General features: G+C 41.9%; 1 protein-coding gene across 1 annotated transcript; it reads left to right on the top strand.

Annotated features, from left to right (window-relative positions):
- Positions 1-2,687: 2,687 nt before the first annotated feature.
- Positions 2,688-9,368, top strand: LOC120799414 (leucine-rich repeat-containing protein 52-like). Its single transcript, XM_040144593.1, has 2 exons — positions 2,688-3,336; positions 9,040-9,368. The coding sequence occupies exons 1-2, from the start codon at positions 2,688-2,690 to the stop codon at positions 9,366-9,368; spliced, it is 978 nt and encodes a 325-aa protein (XP_040000527.1).
- The last annotated feature ends 8,456 nt before the right edge of the window (positions 9,369-17,824 follow it).

Here is a 17,824-nt window from a genome sequence, read left to right as displayed (position 1 = left end):
AATAACATAAATGAAGGCTCCATTGTTTTGAAGCGTCCCAGTCAGTAAGCCGTGCCAGTGAGCCAGGTCATGGAATAGGGATGGCAGCCCAAAAATCTGCCCTCTGCTGAGGTGACCAGGGATCTGACAGGCCAGAGTTTACTGTGTCGCATACCAGGTCCAGTAGAGGTATGCAAGCCACCAGACTCAGGCTCACTAGTGCATGAGCTGCTCACATGGGACTCAATTCATAATCATTTTAGTTATGTTATATTATATTATATTATATTATATTATATTATATTATATTATATTATATTATATTATATTATATTATATTATATTATATTATATTATATTATATTATATTATATTATATTATATTATATTATGGACATCATTTTACCATGTCTCTCAAATAGTAACTGGGTGCGGTAGTGGTGATGTCTTTTTGTCTTTGTATGTCGTATAACATGCCAAGTAAATCAATCGTGTCAGTGTATTTTTATTGCCAAAACAGGCTCTATTAATGCAGACAAACCATTGAAATAAATACGGGAGGCAATGTCTTGCAAGTACGGTACAACTTGATTGACAAGCTGTAGGCCAAAGGATTACAAAAAACCCCCACATTTCCACCTTTATTTGACAACAGGCGTTTTGTCGTGCTTTTGCTTTTGCTTTTTGCAAATAATGATGACAGTGCAGTTTAGAGTTGCAGTTGAATCAAACAGTAAGAAGTGTGTGCAGGGCCTCTGCCTCAGCATTCCTGGTGCCATTGCATGATTATAAAGGCTGAAGGTGCCAGGGGAAAAAAGGGGAACCGAGGAAGATATGATAGTGTAGATAACGCTGTGGCAGAGGTCATGTTTACTGGCAAAATCATGTAGCCTGCATCTTGAAGAGATTTGTTTTCCCTGATGCTAATATATGTAAGGATGAGTCACCGAGCAAGAACTGGTTTTAGTGCCTGCATTCAAAGTTGTGGTTTTTGTCAGTACCAGCCTTTTAGGTTAAAGCCTTTTTTTCCCTAAGGTCTATCCTTCACCCTCTTAGCATACAGCTTGCCCATTGTGTCTTCCCCTTAAGAAGCTTTAAAACTTTTAAAATTATCTTCAGTATCATACATTTTTAAAATTGCACCATTTTATACACACTTTCCCAAAATTCAGCCTGAAATATTTAGTATCCATGGAAACTTTAGGATCGGCAAGATTGCTGCATGTCTGCTCACTCCCCAAAACATTACCAAGCATTTGTCACTAGATGTCCTCATAAAGTCACTGAATATCCTTGACTTCAAACAGCTGTGTGGATTAGTTCAAGTCCACAGGATCGCAAGTTTGAAAAGGCATTAGGTTATATATGCCCGTAGGCCTCCTGCTCTTTTTTTTAAATTTTATTTTTTACACCAGGGAATACAGGAAAACGGCTAAACATCATTTTGCGGATGTTTGTGTGGGACTCAAAGAGAGTCCGTGTGGTCACGGTGCAGCCGGTTGTTGACTGCCATCTCGGGGTAGTTTTCTTTTACGGACTGTCAGCGGCACATCTGTCCTCCTCCTCCTCCATCATGCTGAGTCTGATTCAGCACTTCAACACCTACACAGAGAACCAAGAATAGACTCAGGACTCACACTGAGACCGGAGAGAGGAGGAAAAACAACTGCTGCCTGAGACCACCCTGTCCCATCTCCTCCGGTCCCATCATCTGCTGGCTGCATACTGGGTAGAGTTTGAATTGGTAGGGGGCGGTGGGGGCTGGTTGCCCATGGCTGATATCTCAGTCATTGTCGTGAGAGCCTCATTGCACATACAGGCCTGAGTGGTGTTGATAGGCTGAGAGGAACCCCCCCCTCTCAACACATTGTTATAATTGCCCCACTCTCTTGTTTCTAAAGCCTAAAACCCTGTGTGATGTGATCACACACAACGTGCTTCACAGGTGTCAGGTGCACCTGCTTCTTGTTCCACCTCCCCACACACACACACAGGTATATAGGCTAATAAAAGTGTATGCAACACACACATATGCCCACAAAAAGATGTTTATATACTGTATAGAGAGAGTAATTTTCAATCTTATGTGGATGCAGCTTCCACTCACATGTACACACCCCTGAGGCATGTATAATGGAGATCACAGTGCCTGCAGCTTAAGCATTATAGGGTACCATTACTACAGTAGGTCTCACGGATTGTACTTTGCAGGCCTCAATTTTTAATGTTAGTCTTCCATTACCTCCGCTGCCCAGAGCTTCCACTCTCGCTCCAGCTCTCTCCGAAGCGTCAGACCACCCCACAGCGCAGCCCCCACCCCCATCCGCCGCGCAGTTCAGCGCGCCCCCCTCATTTGGATTCAGAAGCGAGGCATGGCAAGCATGTAGGGGAGCAACTGACTGTTATCATGGACGCTGTGAGCCTTTACGGTGTTTGAATAGCTGTGTTCTGATGGAAGAAACTCGATAAATCAGTTAGATTTGAAACAGCATGAAAGCATCTGGTTGTCAAGGTCCAGACAGTGGATGCGCGCCGGGTCCAGAACCAACAGACAGGATGAACTGAGACGTTACGCGCAAGAGGCTGCCACGGGCAAGCGTGAGGTTTGACCTCTGTGGAAATTATTTTTTGGGGGAGAATGTATCAATGAAGAATGTGACTGCGTCTGACTCTCTCCAAACGGGGTGGATGAAGCCCTCGGCGGTGTCATGCGTCTTGCCCCGCAGCCAAGCGCGCAACCTTTGCGGCTCATAGTTCTGCTCCTCCTCACCACGGGGGTGACCGCGTCCCCGGTACTCTCCTCTGGCTGCCCGGACAGGTGTGTGTGTGACGACCAGCTGGTGGTTCAATGCGCTGGGCAGCACCTGACCACCTTCCCGGTCAATTTGCCGCTGGCCACGCGGCAGCTCATCATCTCCAATAACCGCATCGTGGAGCTGCCGCCGCTCGCGCTCAACTACCTCTCCGATCTGGTGTACCTGGACTGCAGCAACAACTCCCTGACGGAGATCTCAGAGTCCACGTTTGGGAATCTACGCAAGCTGGCCTACCTGGACCTCTCCTTTAACACCTTGACCCGAATCGAGGACAGGACGTTCGGCCCATTGGCGAGCCTGGTGATGCTGAGGATGACGGACAACCCGGGACTCTCGGAGATCCATCCGGACGCCTTTGCGGAAAACGCAGCCCTTCAGGTTCTGGATGTGAGCCGGAACAACCTGACGGTCCTCAACATCACCTCCCTGATCGCGCTGCCCGCCCTGCGCTCGGTGGGGCTCAGCGGGAACCCGTGGAGCTGCGAGTGCGACAACGAGGACCTGTGCCTGTGGGTCCACCTGGAGGGCTTCAAGTTCCAAGGTCCAATCAGTTCTCTCTTCTGTTTTATTCTAATGCCACATAAGGTGACATAACCTCAGCATGACCCTTTACTGTTGCCTTTACCTTAGGATCAAGTGGATAGGCCCCAGGGAGCCAGTCACATGTAAGGATTGCTGTGCTCCAGTTAATTATTAGATAATCCCTGGTTATGTAAACTGCTGGCCTTTTGCTGGTGACTGCCCCTAGTAACCCATGAAAAGAGGAAAATGTATTTATCTGGCACCTGTCAGACAAGAAGTGCAGCTGTAAGTGTTTTCTATGACTTGGGAACAACTTCGAAATGATTATGAGTTGTAACTAATGGTGTGGAAAACTCATGATAAATATTTGATTAATGCTTTATATGTCGGTATAAGCCAGTAATAAGGGCAATGCTTGGGTTATCCAGGTTGTGAAAAATCTAAACCCTTTATTATAAATCCGACTGAGGCAAAAACTATCCATTGATTTGATTTTTTGAATTTGATTAAACACTTCTACATTAGTAAGGAAACACACAGGAAACCTGAGATAACAAAGGTCTTGAAACTGTGTTTTGCCACAGTGGCCTACTGCAAGATGGGGCCTCAAGATTAGAGCAGAAGAACCTTAAGGCCCTCATCATGTCAACTGGTGATGTGTGTCAGTGCCCTATATCGCCAAACACATTTTCAATGAAATTAGCATGAACCCGTTAACACATAGTGAGACCGGAGCTCCCAGGGCCCCCTGGAGTTCTGGGGCCCCATGGCAGTTGCCCACTTTGCCAACCTAGCATTGTTGTTATTAATTGTTTAAAACTGATATATAAAGCATTGTAAAAAATATTTATTGACTTTTATAAAGCCTATATAAACCTGTAATAAAGGGTTCCTTATTAAAAGTTTGTACCAATTAAGTATATAAAGAGAAGAGGGAGGAGTTAGAAAATAATCATCATCACCCACAACTGTACTTTTGTTAGTGGTAAGATACAGTGTCGTTGTATGTATAATATATTTACATACATGTAACCACGGCTCAGCTATGTGCAGTTAAGTGAAGTCTACAAAGTTCACCCCTCTCTCAGCTTTCAGTGGGATGAGGCGCAGGTGACGGCAGTGGAGCGTGACAGCATTCAGACTATCAAATGACAAAGAGGGGGAAAGAAGATCAGAGGCAGGGAGCCATTTGATTTCTCTTCTAGCAACTGTGTTCATTAATTTAGCCCGGCTCTGAGCAGTTTGGGAGAAAAACAAGAGAGTCATTTATCTAAAAAAGACTAATCAATCTCTTTTCTTTTTAGCGAGTGGGATACTGTGCTGCTGGTGTGACAAATGGATTACAGTTGAACCATCAAATATCGACCCCCCTTTTGTATTATTTCAGGCAAGCTGATAGATGTGTCTGATATTCCATAATCTTTCTTATTTTGAGTTATTATGCACATGCTTTTGTGTGGATGTGTCACTATGCAAAAGGGCAGCTGCTATTTATAGTGTGTCTTACTGAACAAGAAGCCAGTCATAATTCTAACACCATAGCTATAATACACTCGCCACACTTACTGAGAAGGCACCCCCTGCTTCTCTCTGTACACACACACACACACACACACACACACACACACACACACACACACACACACACACACACACACACACACACACACACACACACACGCACACACACGCACTACAGTTCACCACAGTCCCTGTGAAGCTAATTCTGAGTCCAAAACGAGCCCTGCAAGAGCTGTCCTATTTTCCTGCTGTTCATTGCCTTTTGTCTAGCTTAATTTGGAGTGGAGCCTTTTCCAGTGACAGCTGCCAGCCTGGGAGAAGGCGGACACATAGACACACACACATTCTCTACCTCTATTATGTATGCACCTCAGTCTCTCCATCTCTTTCTAGCAGTCAGCAACACAGACAACACTTCATTCTCTCCAAAACTGTGCACCTTGTCTCTTAAATCAAGTAGAAAGTCACATGTGGGCACACATGCATATGTACAACCCCACAAGTGCAGATTTACAGATTCACGCATTTGGACACACAAACGAAGAAAAAGCACACTTTTTAATGGCCGGGGGGTGGGGGGGTAGAAGGACATTTTGGATAACATTTTGGAGACGACTGTGTTTCGGCTGCGAGCTCTGTCTCCAAAGCCTTCGTATCTCTCATCTGGGTCTCACCTGGTTCATGCCACATTGCTCACTTGTCTCCTTGGCTTAGGAAATGCATCAATAGCAAGCGAGGGAGCGAGAGAGAGAAAGACAGCTTCGGGAAGGAACCAACAGATTCTCCTCTGTCTCGCCTTCCTGGCTAGATTAGCACTCTCTCAGTTGTTATATAAGGAGAGTGTCTAGAAATAGAGCAGAGTGTGGATGGGGGAAGGAGAGAGGGAAAGCCCTCTTCTTTGATGCCAGTCCCTTTACTAGGAGGGGGATGGATGGTGGGGGTGAAGCCAGAAGGGTTTCCTTCATAGCTGTCAGGCACCAAAAAAAAAAACAACACATGGACATGTGCGCACACACATTAGCAGACTCTTCAAGGGCACAGATAGAAGCTGGCAAAGTTAAGTCTTGTGGAGGGGGTTTGTGCATGTATATATGTTAAAACGAGAGTGTGCATATGCGCGTGTCTGCATGGACAGACGTGTGTGTTTTTCTATAACTTGAGACTAACTGCATATTGTTTGAAAATTGCACAACAGCAGCCTTTGAGAGGATCAGAGTAGGCTTTGAATTCTCTGTGGTAGATAGAGCTTCCAGAAGCAGACTGTCCTCGTGTTCCTCAGCTGCGCACACGTTTTCAGATCTGTGAGCCACAGAAGAGCTTCACTCAGGATAAAAACGGAGATTTATGCACTGAGTGAATGCAATATCAGGCCTGCGTGAATTTCAATCATCCTAAGATATGAACTCGTCAAGCGATTTGATTGAAAGGTACAGTATGGTCTCTCTCACCCTCCGTCAAATCACACCTTCCACCAACCTGAGTCAGTTTCAACACCTTAGCAGCACGCGTTGCCACTGAGAGAGCATGAAAACTAGTTTGCAAACTAGCAGGAGATGGAATAGCAAAAAGTAATGTGCAAAGGGTTGAAATATCACCAAAAAGTAATGTATTAACAGGGGAAATAGTTGTCAAAAAAAATAATGGATAAATGGTTAAAATAATTAGCCAGGAGAGGAATATTTAAAATAGGCTAAAAATGATAAACAAAATGATAAATTAAAAAAAAGATAAACAGTTAAACTAATAATTATCTAAAATTAATGGATAAACAGGTAAAATAGTATGCTAAAAGTAATAGATAAAAGGTTGAAACACTTAGCTGAAGGTTAATGGATATACAGTTGAAATAATTAGCAAAACAGTTGAAATAGATAGATAACGTTATACATAAACAATTTAAACAATGAGCTAAAGGAAGTGGATAAACAGGTCAAAAAGTTAGACGTAACACATAAATGGTTAAAATAGGTACCTAAATGTAACTGATAAACAGTTGAAATACATTATTAAACGTGACCGACAAATCGACCCAAACATTAACAATTCAGCCGTATGAAAACAATCTCCTCACAATATTCTTTTGCTATGCTACTTTTCCACTTTCAGGTCAATTCAAATGAACATTTAGAACGTGACGGGTGTCGCTGATGAAGGGGTACTTGAGTCAACCAATAGTGATGTGGTGGTCAGACAAAACTATTTGGGAACCACTGATTTAGAGGACAACAGAGGTTCAGTGAGAGTGCGTGTGTGTGTGTCTCTACAGTTAAGTGCGTGAACCAGTTAAGTATACAATTGTCGTGTGATGATCCGCATTGTCCTGAAATATCTCGCAGGGGGCTGAGAGTCAAAGCAGCACGCGTTTCCATGCAGATTCTATAAATCTTTATGTATTCATTTGGTCTACATGTATGCTCAAACCATATTTTCACAGCAGTATATGCCAGCAAAATGAGAGTGTGTCTTTCAAAGCTGTTGGTGTAGAAATAAGGTTACAGAAAAATGTTCCCTGTGCAGAACTTCCAAGTTATTTGATCTCTCCCAGTGGGAGTTCCCCCTAGCACAGTTAATTAAAAACAGTGGTCTCGCGGAGTTGGCAGCATTCTGTTGTGTTGCACCTAGTTTTGCTCTCGGTAACAAAAGACTCAGACTTCAGGAATTTTTTTTCTGAAAACTGCCTCTATTGTCAGCTGCTGCAGAGCTCAACGTCCGTCATGTGGCATGTTTAATATTGACTGACAAGCCTCTGAAACGGCATCCATCTACTGCAGTTCTCTGAAAAAGAAGGGACTCAACATTTTTTATTAGGATTTGTGGATTTCAGCAAGGTCTTAGTCGTAGTCATACCCGGTGCCTGATGATGAGAAACCTTATTATCCGTGGTTTCAGGCAGACACAAAGGCCCAAGTCACTCTCTAATCCGGTGGGGCGAGAAAGGAGTTTGAATAATTCATCCATGAATTTTTTTTCATAATTCAATGCTGCATCAACTCAAGACTGTAGTACACGGTAGGCTCCTAAAGCCTCGTAGTTTTCTGATAATGAATGCAACACCGTTATAATAGTGCAGTATTCTGTAATTTAGTCTTTTAGCTGTGTGAGCCTGAATGTGTTATGGATATCTTCAGCTTAGTTTGCTACAATATGCCATTTACATATGCTATGTAATACGATATGGAGTAATATGCTGGAATTATTTAACAGGCCGCTCCGATTAATACATGTTATGTAAAAAATTTTACTTGCTGAGTCGCTTGTGCATTTTGTTAAGGCTCTCACAACATCAAAGGATACTTTAAAGCGTATGCTAATTGTATGTCAAGGCTGTGAATATATATATGCCGTATGAAAGAAAAGTTACTTGATATTTGCAAAGGAGATCAGCAGTTAAATAGACTCTAAAAGCCCTTGAATTATATTTTCTAAATCAGCTTCTTACTCTGAATGATAGGGTCCTACATGAACACATTATTTTCTTCTAAAGTTGAAAAAGTTTGTGTTTTTCCACATGAAAAATTTCTGTATTTGTGTTTTTGTCCTTGGTTTTCTCACTGGTTTGAGGTGGGCGGGGCTCAGTTGGAACAGGGTGATGTCATGTACTTTTGTGCACCAATCAGAGTTTGCCAGCATATGAATGATAATGTAATATCAGTTGTGGCGTTATGTTGCCATCAGTGTCAGAGGTTTTGAGTATTAAACTCTTAAAAAATAACTACAGATGTTTTTTTTCTCCAAACTTTAACCCTGATTTTTTTCATTTAGTCATAAATATTTAATTTTACAGAAAGAATTTGATTTAAAACCAACTTTTCAAGGGGCTTTAAAATTAATTATCTATGCATGTATCCTGCCTTGACCTATTGTAATGCAGTTTTACTTGCTACTGTCAAGGAGCAATGACCATACACAAAAAGAATGTCACTGTCCTGGATTGATGTCATGAAGAAATACGAACCCTGCACATTCAGTCCAGAACGAGATGACTCCATTGTCTGAATGATGCTACTCCAGGACAGCTGACCTGTTTACTGTGTTTTGTTTGTTTCAACACCACAAGCCTGGAGTTTTAAATTACTGTATAAGAAAAGGGAAAAAATGGATTTCTGCCCTGAGTGCACATCAGTGTTAGAAGTTTTAAATCATATTTATAATCCTATGACTAATGCTCGTCATTCTTTCCTGGTGTGTGTCTGTGTGACAGATGAGGGCCAGACAGTGTGTGGCTCACCTGCTGACATGCAGGGCCGTCGACTGGGTGAGGTGGGCATCCAGCTACGGACGTTATGTCACCAGACTCTGGGCTCCTGGGACTACCTTTTCTTTGTCGCCATTGGCTTTGTCATCTTTGCTGCTGGCACTGTGTCGGCCTGGGTGATGGGCGTCATCATGGTGCTGTACGAGCGCTACATCAAGAAGAAAGATGAACAGCTCGATGTGGACGACGAGGAAGACACCAGTGAGACGGGTCGTACTTCGCGGGCCAGGAGTGACCATGGCAATGGGAATTTAAAAAGCTTGCATAATGTTTAGAAGATTCATCCTAACCCTGCTCGCTATGGATTCCCACAGTGCCTCCTGTCAACTTCCAGGACTGTCTGTGAGAACCAATGAAACTCCAGTCAAACTGAGTCTGTTTAACAAGCTCAGCTCTGACAGAGAAAAGAGGGGATTCATCAGACAAGGGGAATGTCATTGTACTCATTTGTAGTGGGCTTTCAGGTGATGTAACACACACTCTGGCTGCCATAGGGCAGGTCCGTGTAACATTTGACCGGAAAATGGTCATCCCTGCTGAAAAAGCAACCTACAATCGTTAAAGGTGGTTATCTTGGAAGCAGCTAGCTCACCATGCTCTGAAATACTGTACTTGTTCAGCATAGAATATTCTGAGCAAATGCTCATTTTGGTTTATGTACCAGTATCTGTGGTCTCATTTCTCACCTTTCCCACAGGAACATTTTGGCATATGGGGAAATACACTTTCTTGCCAAGAGTAAAATGAAAAGACCAAATACCACTCTGTCGGTACACTAAAGATACACTAAAGATAAAGCAACAACCATATCTTAGCTTAACATAAAGTCTGGAAACAGTGAGAAAACAGCTAGCCTGGTTCTGTCCCAAGTTAACTAAATCCGTCTACCAGCTGTTTTCCCATATTTCCAGTTTTTATGGGAAACTAAGCTAAGCTAATTGGCTGCTGGCAGTAGTTTTATACTTAATAGACAAATATGAGAATGGTATCAATCTTCTCATCTTAGTATTTTCCACTTTTTCTTTAACCACCAACAAAGACCAGCAAAGGAACAGTAGTGCTCATCAAAGTTCAGCTCAGACCATCAACCCACATATGCTGGCGTCAACTGTTTTTCAAAAGATTTTCCTAAAATTCGATGTAGCGATAAGTCGACAGTTTTCCTCTCCAATAACCCGAGGCTCTTTTCCCAATAAACTAACATAATTTGGGCTATGGGGAATAAGCACACCGTGTGATACAATTTTGTATAATATTCTTGCACTCATAATGTCATAAAATTGGATAGATACGTTTGCTATTAATTAATCTGACAATCTATTTCTAGATCCCGCTGATGTAGCATTGTTTGCACACAAAACATTCACCAGTGGACCTCCATGATGTGATCAAGCATAGTAGGAGAATTGTGACTCAGCCTCACAGCATCTTTGTAAAATTGAAAGCGGTGTGGTCAGTCTACTCATTAGTATGAAAGGAGGGTTAAATGAATTTAAATAATCTATTTATGTCAGTGTAAATGAGTAAGAGTGTGCACAACGTGCATACCTTAGAGTGTGTGATGTAGCTGTATGTGTGACTAAGCTTTTGCTGGCGTGAGTGTGTCAATCTGTGCTCCAGTGGTGTGTGGTTTTGTACTGATAGTTCACCCAACCCTCAATTATTATCCCAGAAACTGCAGTCAAGCTATTTGTGTTGAAGAGCTACAGTATTTGGGAAGTTTGAGAGCCAACATGTGCCATCTGCTGTGGTCTGTTCTGGCAGCGGGCCCTGCTGGATGGCAAGTAAACAGGAGAGTGTGATAACTAATTTAGGCTTCATTGTCTCTGTGCTGGGTAACTGGTTTGAGTGCAGTGTCCTGTCTGTTTCTGCATGCACTGTTGATACACCAAAAAGCCTTAGGGGGTGTGTATAAGCTGTGAGACTGACCAGTTCATTTAAATAAAGAAGGAAATTGAACTCACTGCAATATACAAAAGTTCCTAAATATGTAATTTCAGTCAGTTTGAGAAAAATCTGATATCTTGATTTATTTGTAGGTAAATTAGGGTTATATTTATTCTTGAATTGAATTATCCAGCCCATGATAACAATTTTACAGCAAAAACACAGCTAATGCTATCAGGAAGGAATTTGTTTTAGTCCACAATTGTAAATAGCATTTAACTGTGATATCAGCACCTGCTTTGTTGGAGATTTTCCCTTCAGTTTGCTATGTCCCAGATCACAAACTTAGTACAGAATCACAACTTCCATATTTTTTCTTATAGTTATCTGGCTATACCACTCCACTTGACCATGACATTGACTGTTATGAACTTAAGAAGGAGCAGGAAGGAACAAAACTCTTGTTGGAAAGGGAAATCAATAGGTGGCTATACCAAAATGCCATTTTGTGTGTGTGTGTGTGTGTGTGTGTGTGTGTGTGTGTGTGTGTGTGTGTGTGTATCTGTGCAAGTAGATGTGTATCAGAATAATTTACTTGATTTGAGAACAAGATTGAACCTTTGAGGGACCTGAAAAGGAGGGCATTTTCTCAAAATGTTTGTGCCAGATGTTTTTCCCTCATTTTATGTTGTGCATATTTTACTTTATACAAGTTTTACTCTTTGGATTGAAAAGTTTGGATGTATCCGCCAGTATTACCAGTTCATGTAATAATACTGATATCTTGAAACTGTGCTAGCAAGGGAAAATAAACCTTTCTCACAGAAGACATATTGACATGCCACAGTAAGAAAAGAACAGGTGCAAAGAATAAAGTTAACTGTGTCTGAATTCTGTTTAGCTGCTTCAGTTTCAGGGTCCTGGTACTGTGCATGCTGACTCACTGTCGTGGCTTGCTGGGACACTTGAATGGAATAGAACCGTCAGTCAAAATGTCTGTTGTTAAAAACATCGAATTATGCTGGTATTATACGACTTTTACCCGTTAAACTGTTGGACAGCGCATACCGGGTTGTGAGAATTGAGGCTGTAATGGTACTACCAAAGGCAATTGTGAGGAATTGGATTATTAGCCTGTAGTAAATTATTTGGTACTTGTATGACGAAAAGGTGGGGAAGATTCCACACAATCTGTTGTCTTTCTGTAATTCGATCTGCAATACTACTGAGAAGCCTTTCTTCACACTTTTACTGGCAGTAACATGTGCATGTTATTAAAATTTGTCCAAAAGGAACATAATACACAAAGCTACGGGTTCAACTAATGAACCAACAGTATAATAATATAATAGTATAAAATAAAAAACATTTGACCATCAAACCCTTTTTTCGCAAATGACATTTTGACTAAAATAACTTCAAAACATGAATTTTTTGTTGTTGTTGTTGCACTTAGTGAAAATGTGGTGTAAGAAAACAAAGAGGGTTGTTGGTATAAATGTAATATTTCTTCATTTCACCACTGATATAAGATGCTCAGGAATGAATCTTGTGTGTATGCGTGTGTGTTTGCTTGCAGTCCGTCATCATTCATACCAGTATGCATAACTATGTATGTACCAATGTACGGACCTAAACATACTGACTGGCATGGCATACGTTAACTGGATGCCAAAAGTGTCAATCCAAGATAGTGACCCATGTACTGTACCTGTAAGTTGCCTACTGTAACGTTATGCTGAGATTCCTAAGAACATTTCAACCATCGGTCGCTGGTTGTGGTCTTGTGGCTTTGGGTCGAACATTTGCATGGTTTCCTACAGTATATACACAATGCAATGCAAAATATGCATGTCTATTGAGGTCTGTCTACTAAACTTCCATCTATCTCGACATAAAGTGCATTCATAACCCAGATCTCAACTGTGAGGGTGTATTACATTCTGCTAAGCACAGTGATTAGGCCATGTGATGCCACAGGCAAGGGTGAGGGTGCGGCCTGGAAATAGGATAGCTGGCTGCTCTAATTCATGCCAGCACAGTGACACGAATGGAATGACAAGGGATACCCACATGTTTCTCTTTCGTAATAAAAATGTACATAGTTGCTGTTCTTGTGCACATCACACACGGTGAACACCTGGCTCTGAAAACTGTGTATTGACAGTTTTTGCTCGATGGAGGTTCTGTATAACAGCTGAATATGCTGTTAAAAGCCTATACAGTACTAAGTAATATACTAATATACTTTCCATATTCTGCACTTTTTACACCCCCACACTGCAAAATATCCCCATACTGAGGCACATGTATGAATGCGCTTAGACACAGGGAGACAAAAGCATCAGTTCTGCCTCCATAGCCGACTCCAACACAAATCACCTCTTAGTACAATGTACTGTTTAAAAGCTTAGAAGAAGTGCTCTATGCTCAGAACAACGCTATATTAGAGACACTAACCAGAACACCATCTTCCCACATGATCAAAAGAACAAAATTTAAAATTGTAAAGAATTAGACGTTTTCGGAAATACGCAAAACGTCTAACTCTTTACAATTTTAGATTTTGCTCTTTAATAGCTTTCTTACTGAGACAAAGATGAGGAGATTGATACTGTTCTCGAATGTGTATGGTAAATATGAGGCTACGGCTAGCAGCCGATTAGCTCAGTTCAACATAAAAACTGCAAATGGGGTGACGGCTAGCCTGGCCCTGTCCAAAGCTAAAAAAACAAGACAATCCACCAGCCAGCACCTCTGAAGCTCAGCAATTAATACATTTTTATCCTATTTGTTGAAACCGGACTAAAACAAAATGTTAAAAACAACAAACTGTGGTTATCTGGGGAGTTGTGTGCTGCACTATGTCTCGGCCAGGAGCTGCAGAGTAAACTACTGAGTGCCTTTTATGTAGGGAGTAGTGAGTGAGCGTATGAGGGAGTGATTTCGGACACAGCCTAGGATTTTACTTACTAAGTTTTAGAGGTGCTGGTTGGCAGATTTTTTTTAATCCTTTGGACAGAGCCGTTTCCTTCTGTTTCCAGCCTTTAAGCTCGGCTAAGGTAACTGGCTGCTAACTGAAAGGTATTAATCGTCTCATCCAACTTTCGGCAAGGAAGTGAGTAGCCATATTTCCTGAGAAGTTGAACTATTGCTTCAACCTGACATATACTGGTACTACAGGGGATATTGTTGTGCTCGATGGATGTTCACCAGCATCATTTCATCATTCACCGGTCAGGCTGAGAGAGCGGTCAGGACTTGCTTCAGGACAGAGATGCACTCAGTTGGCTATGGTCACATTAATAGCACAGCTGTAACAGCAAGCCAGTTGAGTGAATAGACGAGGAAATTCGCACAGCTATTGGATACAGAAGCTCCTGCGGTTGTTACACTCACATTTTTGCACCATTGTGTACATCTACTGAGCTGAAATCAAACCGGCCACTCTAAACCGCCCGCAGACGGGAGACGTGACATCAAGTAAGAGCGGCTCTAACCGACCGTAACTGCCCTCTGACACATCCACTTACAAACGGGCTCACTCACATACATACACACATGCAAACGAAATAGGAAGAAAATCCTTTAGTCACGGAGCAGTGGAATGATTTACAGCAAAGTTAGAAAATGAGGGATATATTTCCAGTGACTGGTGCTTGGAAACTGGGGGCCTGTTTGTCTTAATCATGAAAATTTCATCATTAATCACATGCACATAGGGATGACAGCACCAAATTACTATCTGCCGAATCCAAACCACTCATCCTGCTGCGCTAAACTGGAACATAACACGCTCTAGAGTTGGAACATAAAGGAACTGCTGCAACTTATATTAAGTGTATTACTTATGCTTACCATTGTAAACATGCAATCAGTGTTAGCTATGAGCGCTCTCGTTTTGAACTCTCGTTTGCTTTAATGGTTTGTCACTTCATATTTTGACCGTAGTGAAGCACAGAAAGAGGGACAGGAATATCAAAATGCCCGGTTTTCATTACAGGCCAAAAATGGCTTTTCCAGAGTTTCCCCCCACTTTCTCCATCATTATCACATTGTATTATCATCAGAAATTATTTGTCAGCTGGGATTTATTTCAAATGAATTCAATTATTTGTTCGATCCTATGTTGCATACTGTACGTTTTCTAGTGGACTTGATATTGACAAGCTTTACTTATCCCTCCTCCGGGAAAGTGGCTATTGATTGATGGTGTGAAGGGAGTCCCTGCCTCCACTTGGCAGACAAGAGGATGATCTTACTGCTGTTACATATCTGCACACAGGCTCAGGGGCCTGCCAACTCTGTATCCTTCCCCAGCAATAAAAGGTCATTTGAGAGGAGATGGTGTGTCCTTCTGTGCGTCACAGTTCTGCCTGGAGAAGTGTTTTTTTGCTTTGTCTTGTTGTTCAACCTCTCTTCCTGCTCTTTGAATGCACTTTTCTCCTCTTTTGGTCTCTGGGTATTTTGAAGGTCAGTGGGTATCTAATTAGCATCCAAATCATAAAATCACAAGTCGACCTCACGGTCCAGACAGGAGCAAGCTTTACTGTTAGCTTGCAGATTGAGCTGTGCAAATACACGTATGCATTGCAGAAACTGCCTAACACAAGTGAACAGGCTCATATGCATGCATACTTAGAGCTGGAGATGTGTTGCATTGTACATTAGTGTGTTCTGGGTGCCCAGACTGGTTCACAGTTTTGTTAATCCAATAGAGCTGGCTGCACAAGTGAGATAACGAGATGCTTACTCACACTAAGCTCCAACTCAAAAGCAGCACAATGAAATTTCAAACTAAGACACGGGATCTCCAAATTGGTCTGTGGTATTTTTGCACAAACAATTGTGGAGCATGAAAGGGTCTTTGATATCCTTTGAATCACTCTACTCCTCTCATCTCCAGCATGTCTCCCTTTATCCCTCCCTTACTTTATTTATCTCGTCTGAAGATATTTTTAAGTCTTTTTTTGCACCTGTCAGTTTTCCTATAGGCATCTCTATTTCTGCTTTTTTTTCTCAAGTGCCTAGCTTTCTGTTCTGCTCTTAACAGATGAGTTAGATATTTGGGGAAATATACTTATTTGCTTTCTTAGTGAAAGATAGATTGATTCCACACTCATGTCTTTACGGTAAACATGATGCTGTAGCCAGCAGCCAGTTAGCTTAGCATAAAGGCTGGAAATAACAAGTCTAACTCTGTCCAAAGGTTACAAAATCTGCCTTCCAGCACATCTAAAGCTCAGTAATTAACACATTATATCTTGTTGGTCTAATCCACACAAAAACCAAAGTGTAAAAACAACAATTTGCCCTTTATGTGCGATGCTATTTCTTGGCCAGGAGCAGTGACTTCCTGGGGTCTCCCATAAATCCACAACTTGTTGTTTTTACACTTTGGTTTTTATACAGATTAAACAAACTAAATATAACTTGTTGATTAATGAGCTGTAGAGTCACTGGTAGGTGGATTTTGATGCCCTTTCATGCTAAACTGAGCTAACTGGCTGCAGGCTCCAGCTAAATATATGCACAGACATTGTTACTCTTGATTAATCTGTACAAAAAACAGAATGTAAAGACACCAAGATATGGTTTTAAAGGGGGATTATATACCAGACTCTTTCTGAAAGTAGTTGCTAGCACCCAGCAAACACTCCAGGAGGTCGCTGCTTCTAGCTTCAACCTACTCCTTCACCTAACTTCCCAAATTCTGGTTTTAACACTATAGTTGTTGTACAGTCTAAATTTGTTACTTAGTTAGCTTCAGAGGTGTTAATAGGTGGATTTTGTTACCTCTTGACAGAGCCAGGCTAACTGTTTCCCCCCAGTATTAATGCAAAGCTAAGCTAACCAGCTTCTGGGAGTAGCTTCATGTTTAGTGTACAGGCCTGAGAGTGGTATCAATCTTGTGTTCTACCTCCCAGCATGAAAGCGAATAAGCACATTTCTCAAAAATGTTTTTCCACCTCTGACTATTTGATACAGTCTTTCTGTCTGTCTCTGTCTTGTGTTTCACATAAATATTTATGCGCTCTTTGAGCCACAGACAGAAACTTAAAGATTGTATATGTAAGTTTTTACTATAGCTACATTGCCAATGTTAGCATTAACATCTGTGTACTTATCAGTCAGTTCTTTATACTTTCGTGTTGGACTGAGGACAGACTGGACGCAACAGTGACTCACTTTCGCAAGGTGGTGTTAGGACAGGGGAAGGGCCCCGGGGGCTAGCCCTTTAGCATGCTATCTTCAGTAGGAGAAAAGAACTGATAGAAATAGAAGCAAAACTAGAGTTAACTCTGGCATAGCTTTCCACCACTGGAGACAGCTTTTGGCCAGTAGATGAATGTAGGTCGACGCTGAACTTGCAACGTTTCTTCTAGACTGGTGAGTAAATAGCTGTTAATGCTAATGTTGGCTATGTGGCGATGGCAAAAACTTACATATGGCACCTTTAAGGCCTGATTAACGGAATGCACACCGCTCTTACCCTTTGGCTCCTCCATTCATTTTACCTCCTCACTTGTTATGTTTTCCACATGAACAACTGACACCAGTGCACAGTCACCATGCACTATAGAATAACCTACGACCCGTGGAAAGCGGTGCAGTTTTCCCACACTTCTCACGAACTTCTCATTGTAACATTACACCATGTTCACTATAGGGCACTTGACCTTTGATCCCACAGGACTGCCACAGTCAGTTTAATGTTTAGGGGTTGAAGATGTTGTTAAATGCTGACCCTGGATCAGTTGACACAGCTTTTTTATAACCTATAGCCTACCACTGATAAGGCAATGAATGACCTGGATGAATCACAGGCATGCAGAACCATATT

Source organism: Xiphias gladius, chromosome 14, assembly GCF_016859285.1.
Source record: "Xiphias gladius isolate SHS-SW01 ecotype Sanya breed wild chromosome 14, ASM1685928v1, whole genome shotgun sequence".
NCBI classification, from domain to species: domain Eukaryota; kingdom Metazoa; phylum Chordata; class Actinopteri; order Istiophoriformes; family Xiphiidae; genus Xiphias; species Xiphias gladius.
The sequence above is the reverse complement of the archived record's forward strand: the minus strand, read 5'-3'. Positions and strand labels throughout refer to the sequence as shown.

What these genes read in the sequence shown, in the direction of transcription:
- LOC120799414 (XM_040144593.1), top strand. Translation starts at nt 2,688, where the DNA reads ATGCGTCTTGCCCCGCAGCCAAGCGCGCAACCTTTGCGGCTCATAGTT. An exon ending in GGAGGGCTTCAAGTTCCAAG is followed by an intron (nt 3,337 to 9,039) that starts GTCCAATCAGTT and finishes TCTGTGTGACAG; the next exon opens with ATGAGGGCCAGACAGTGTGT.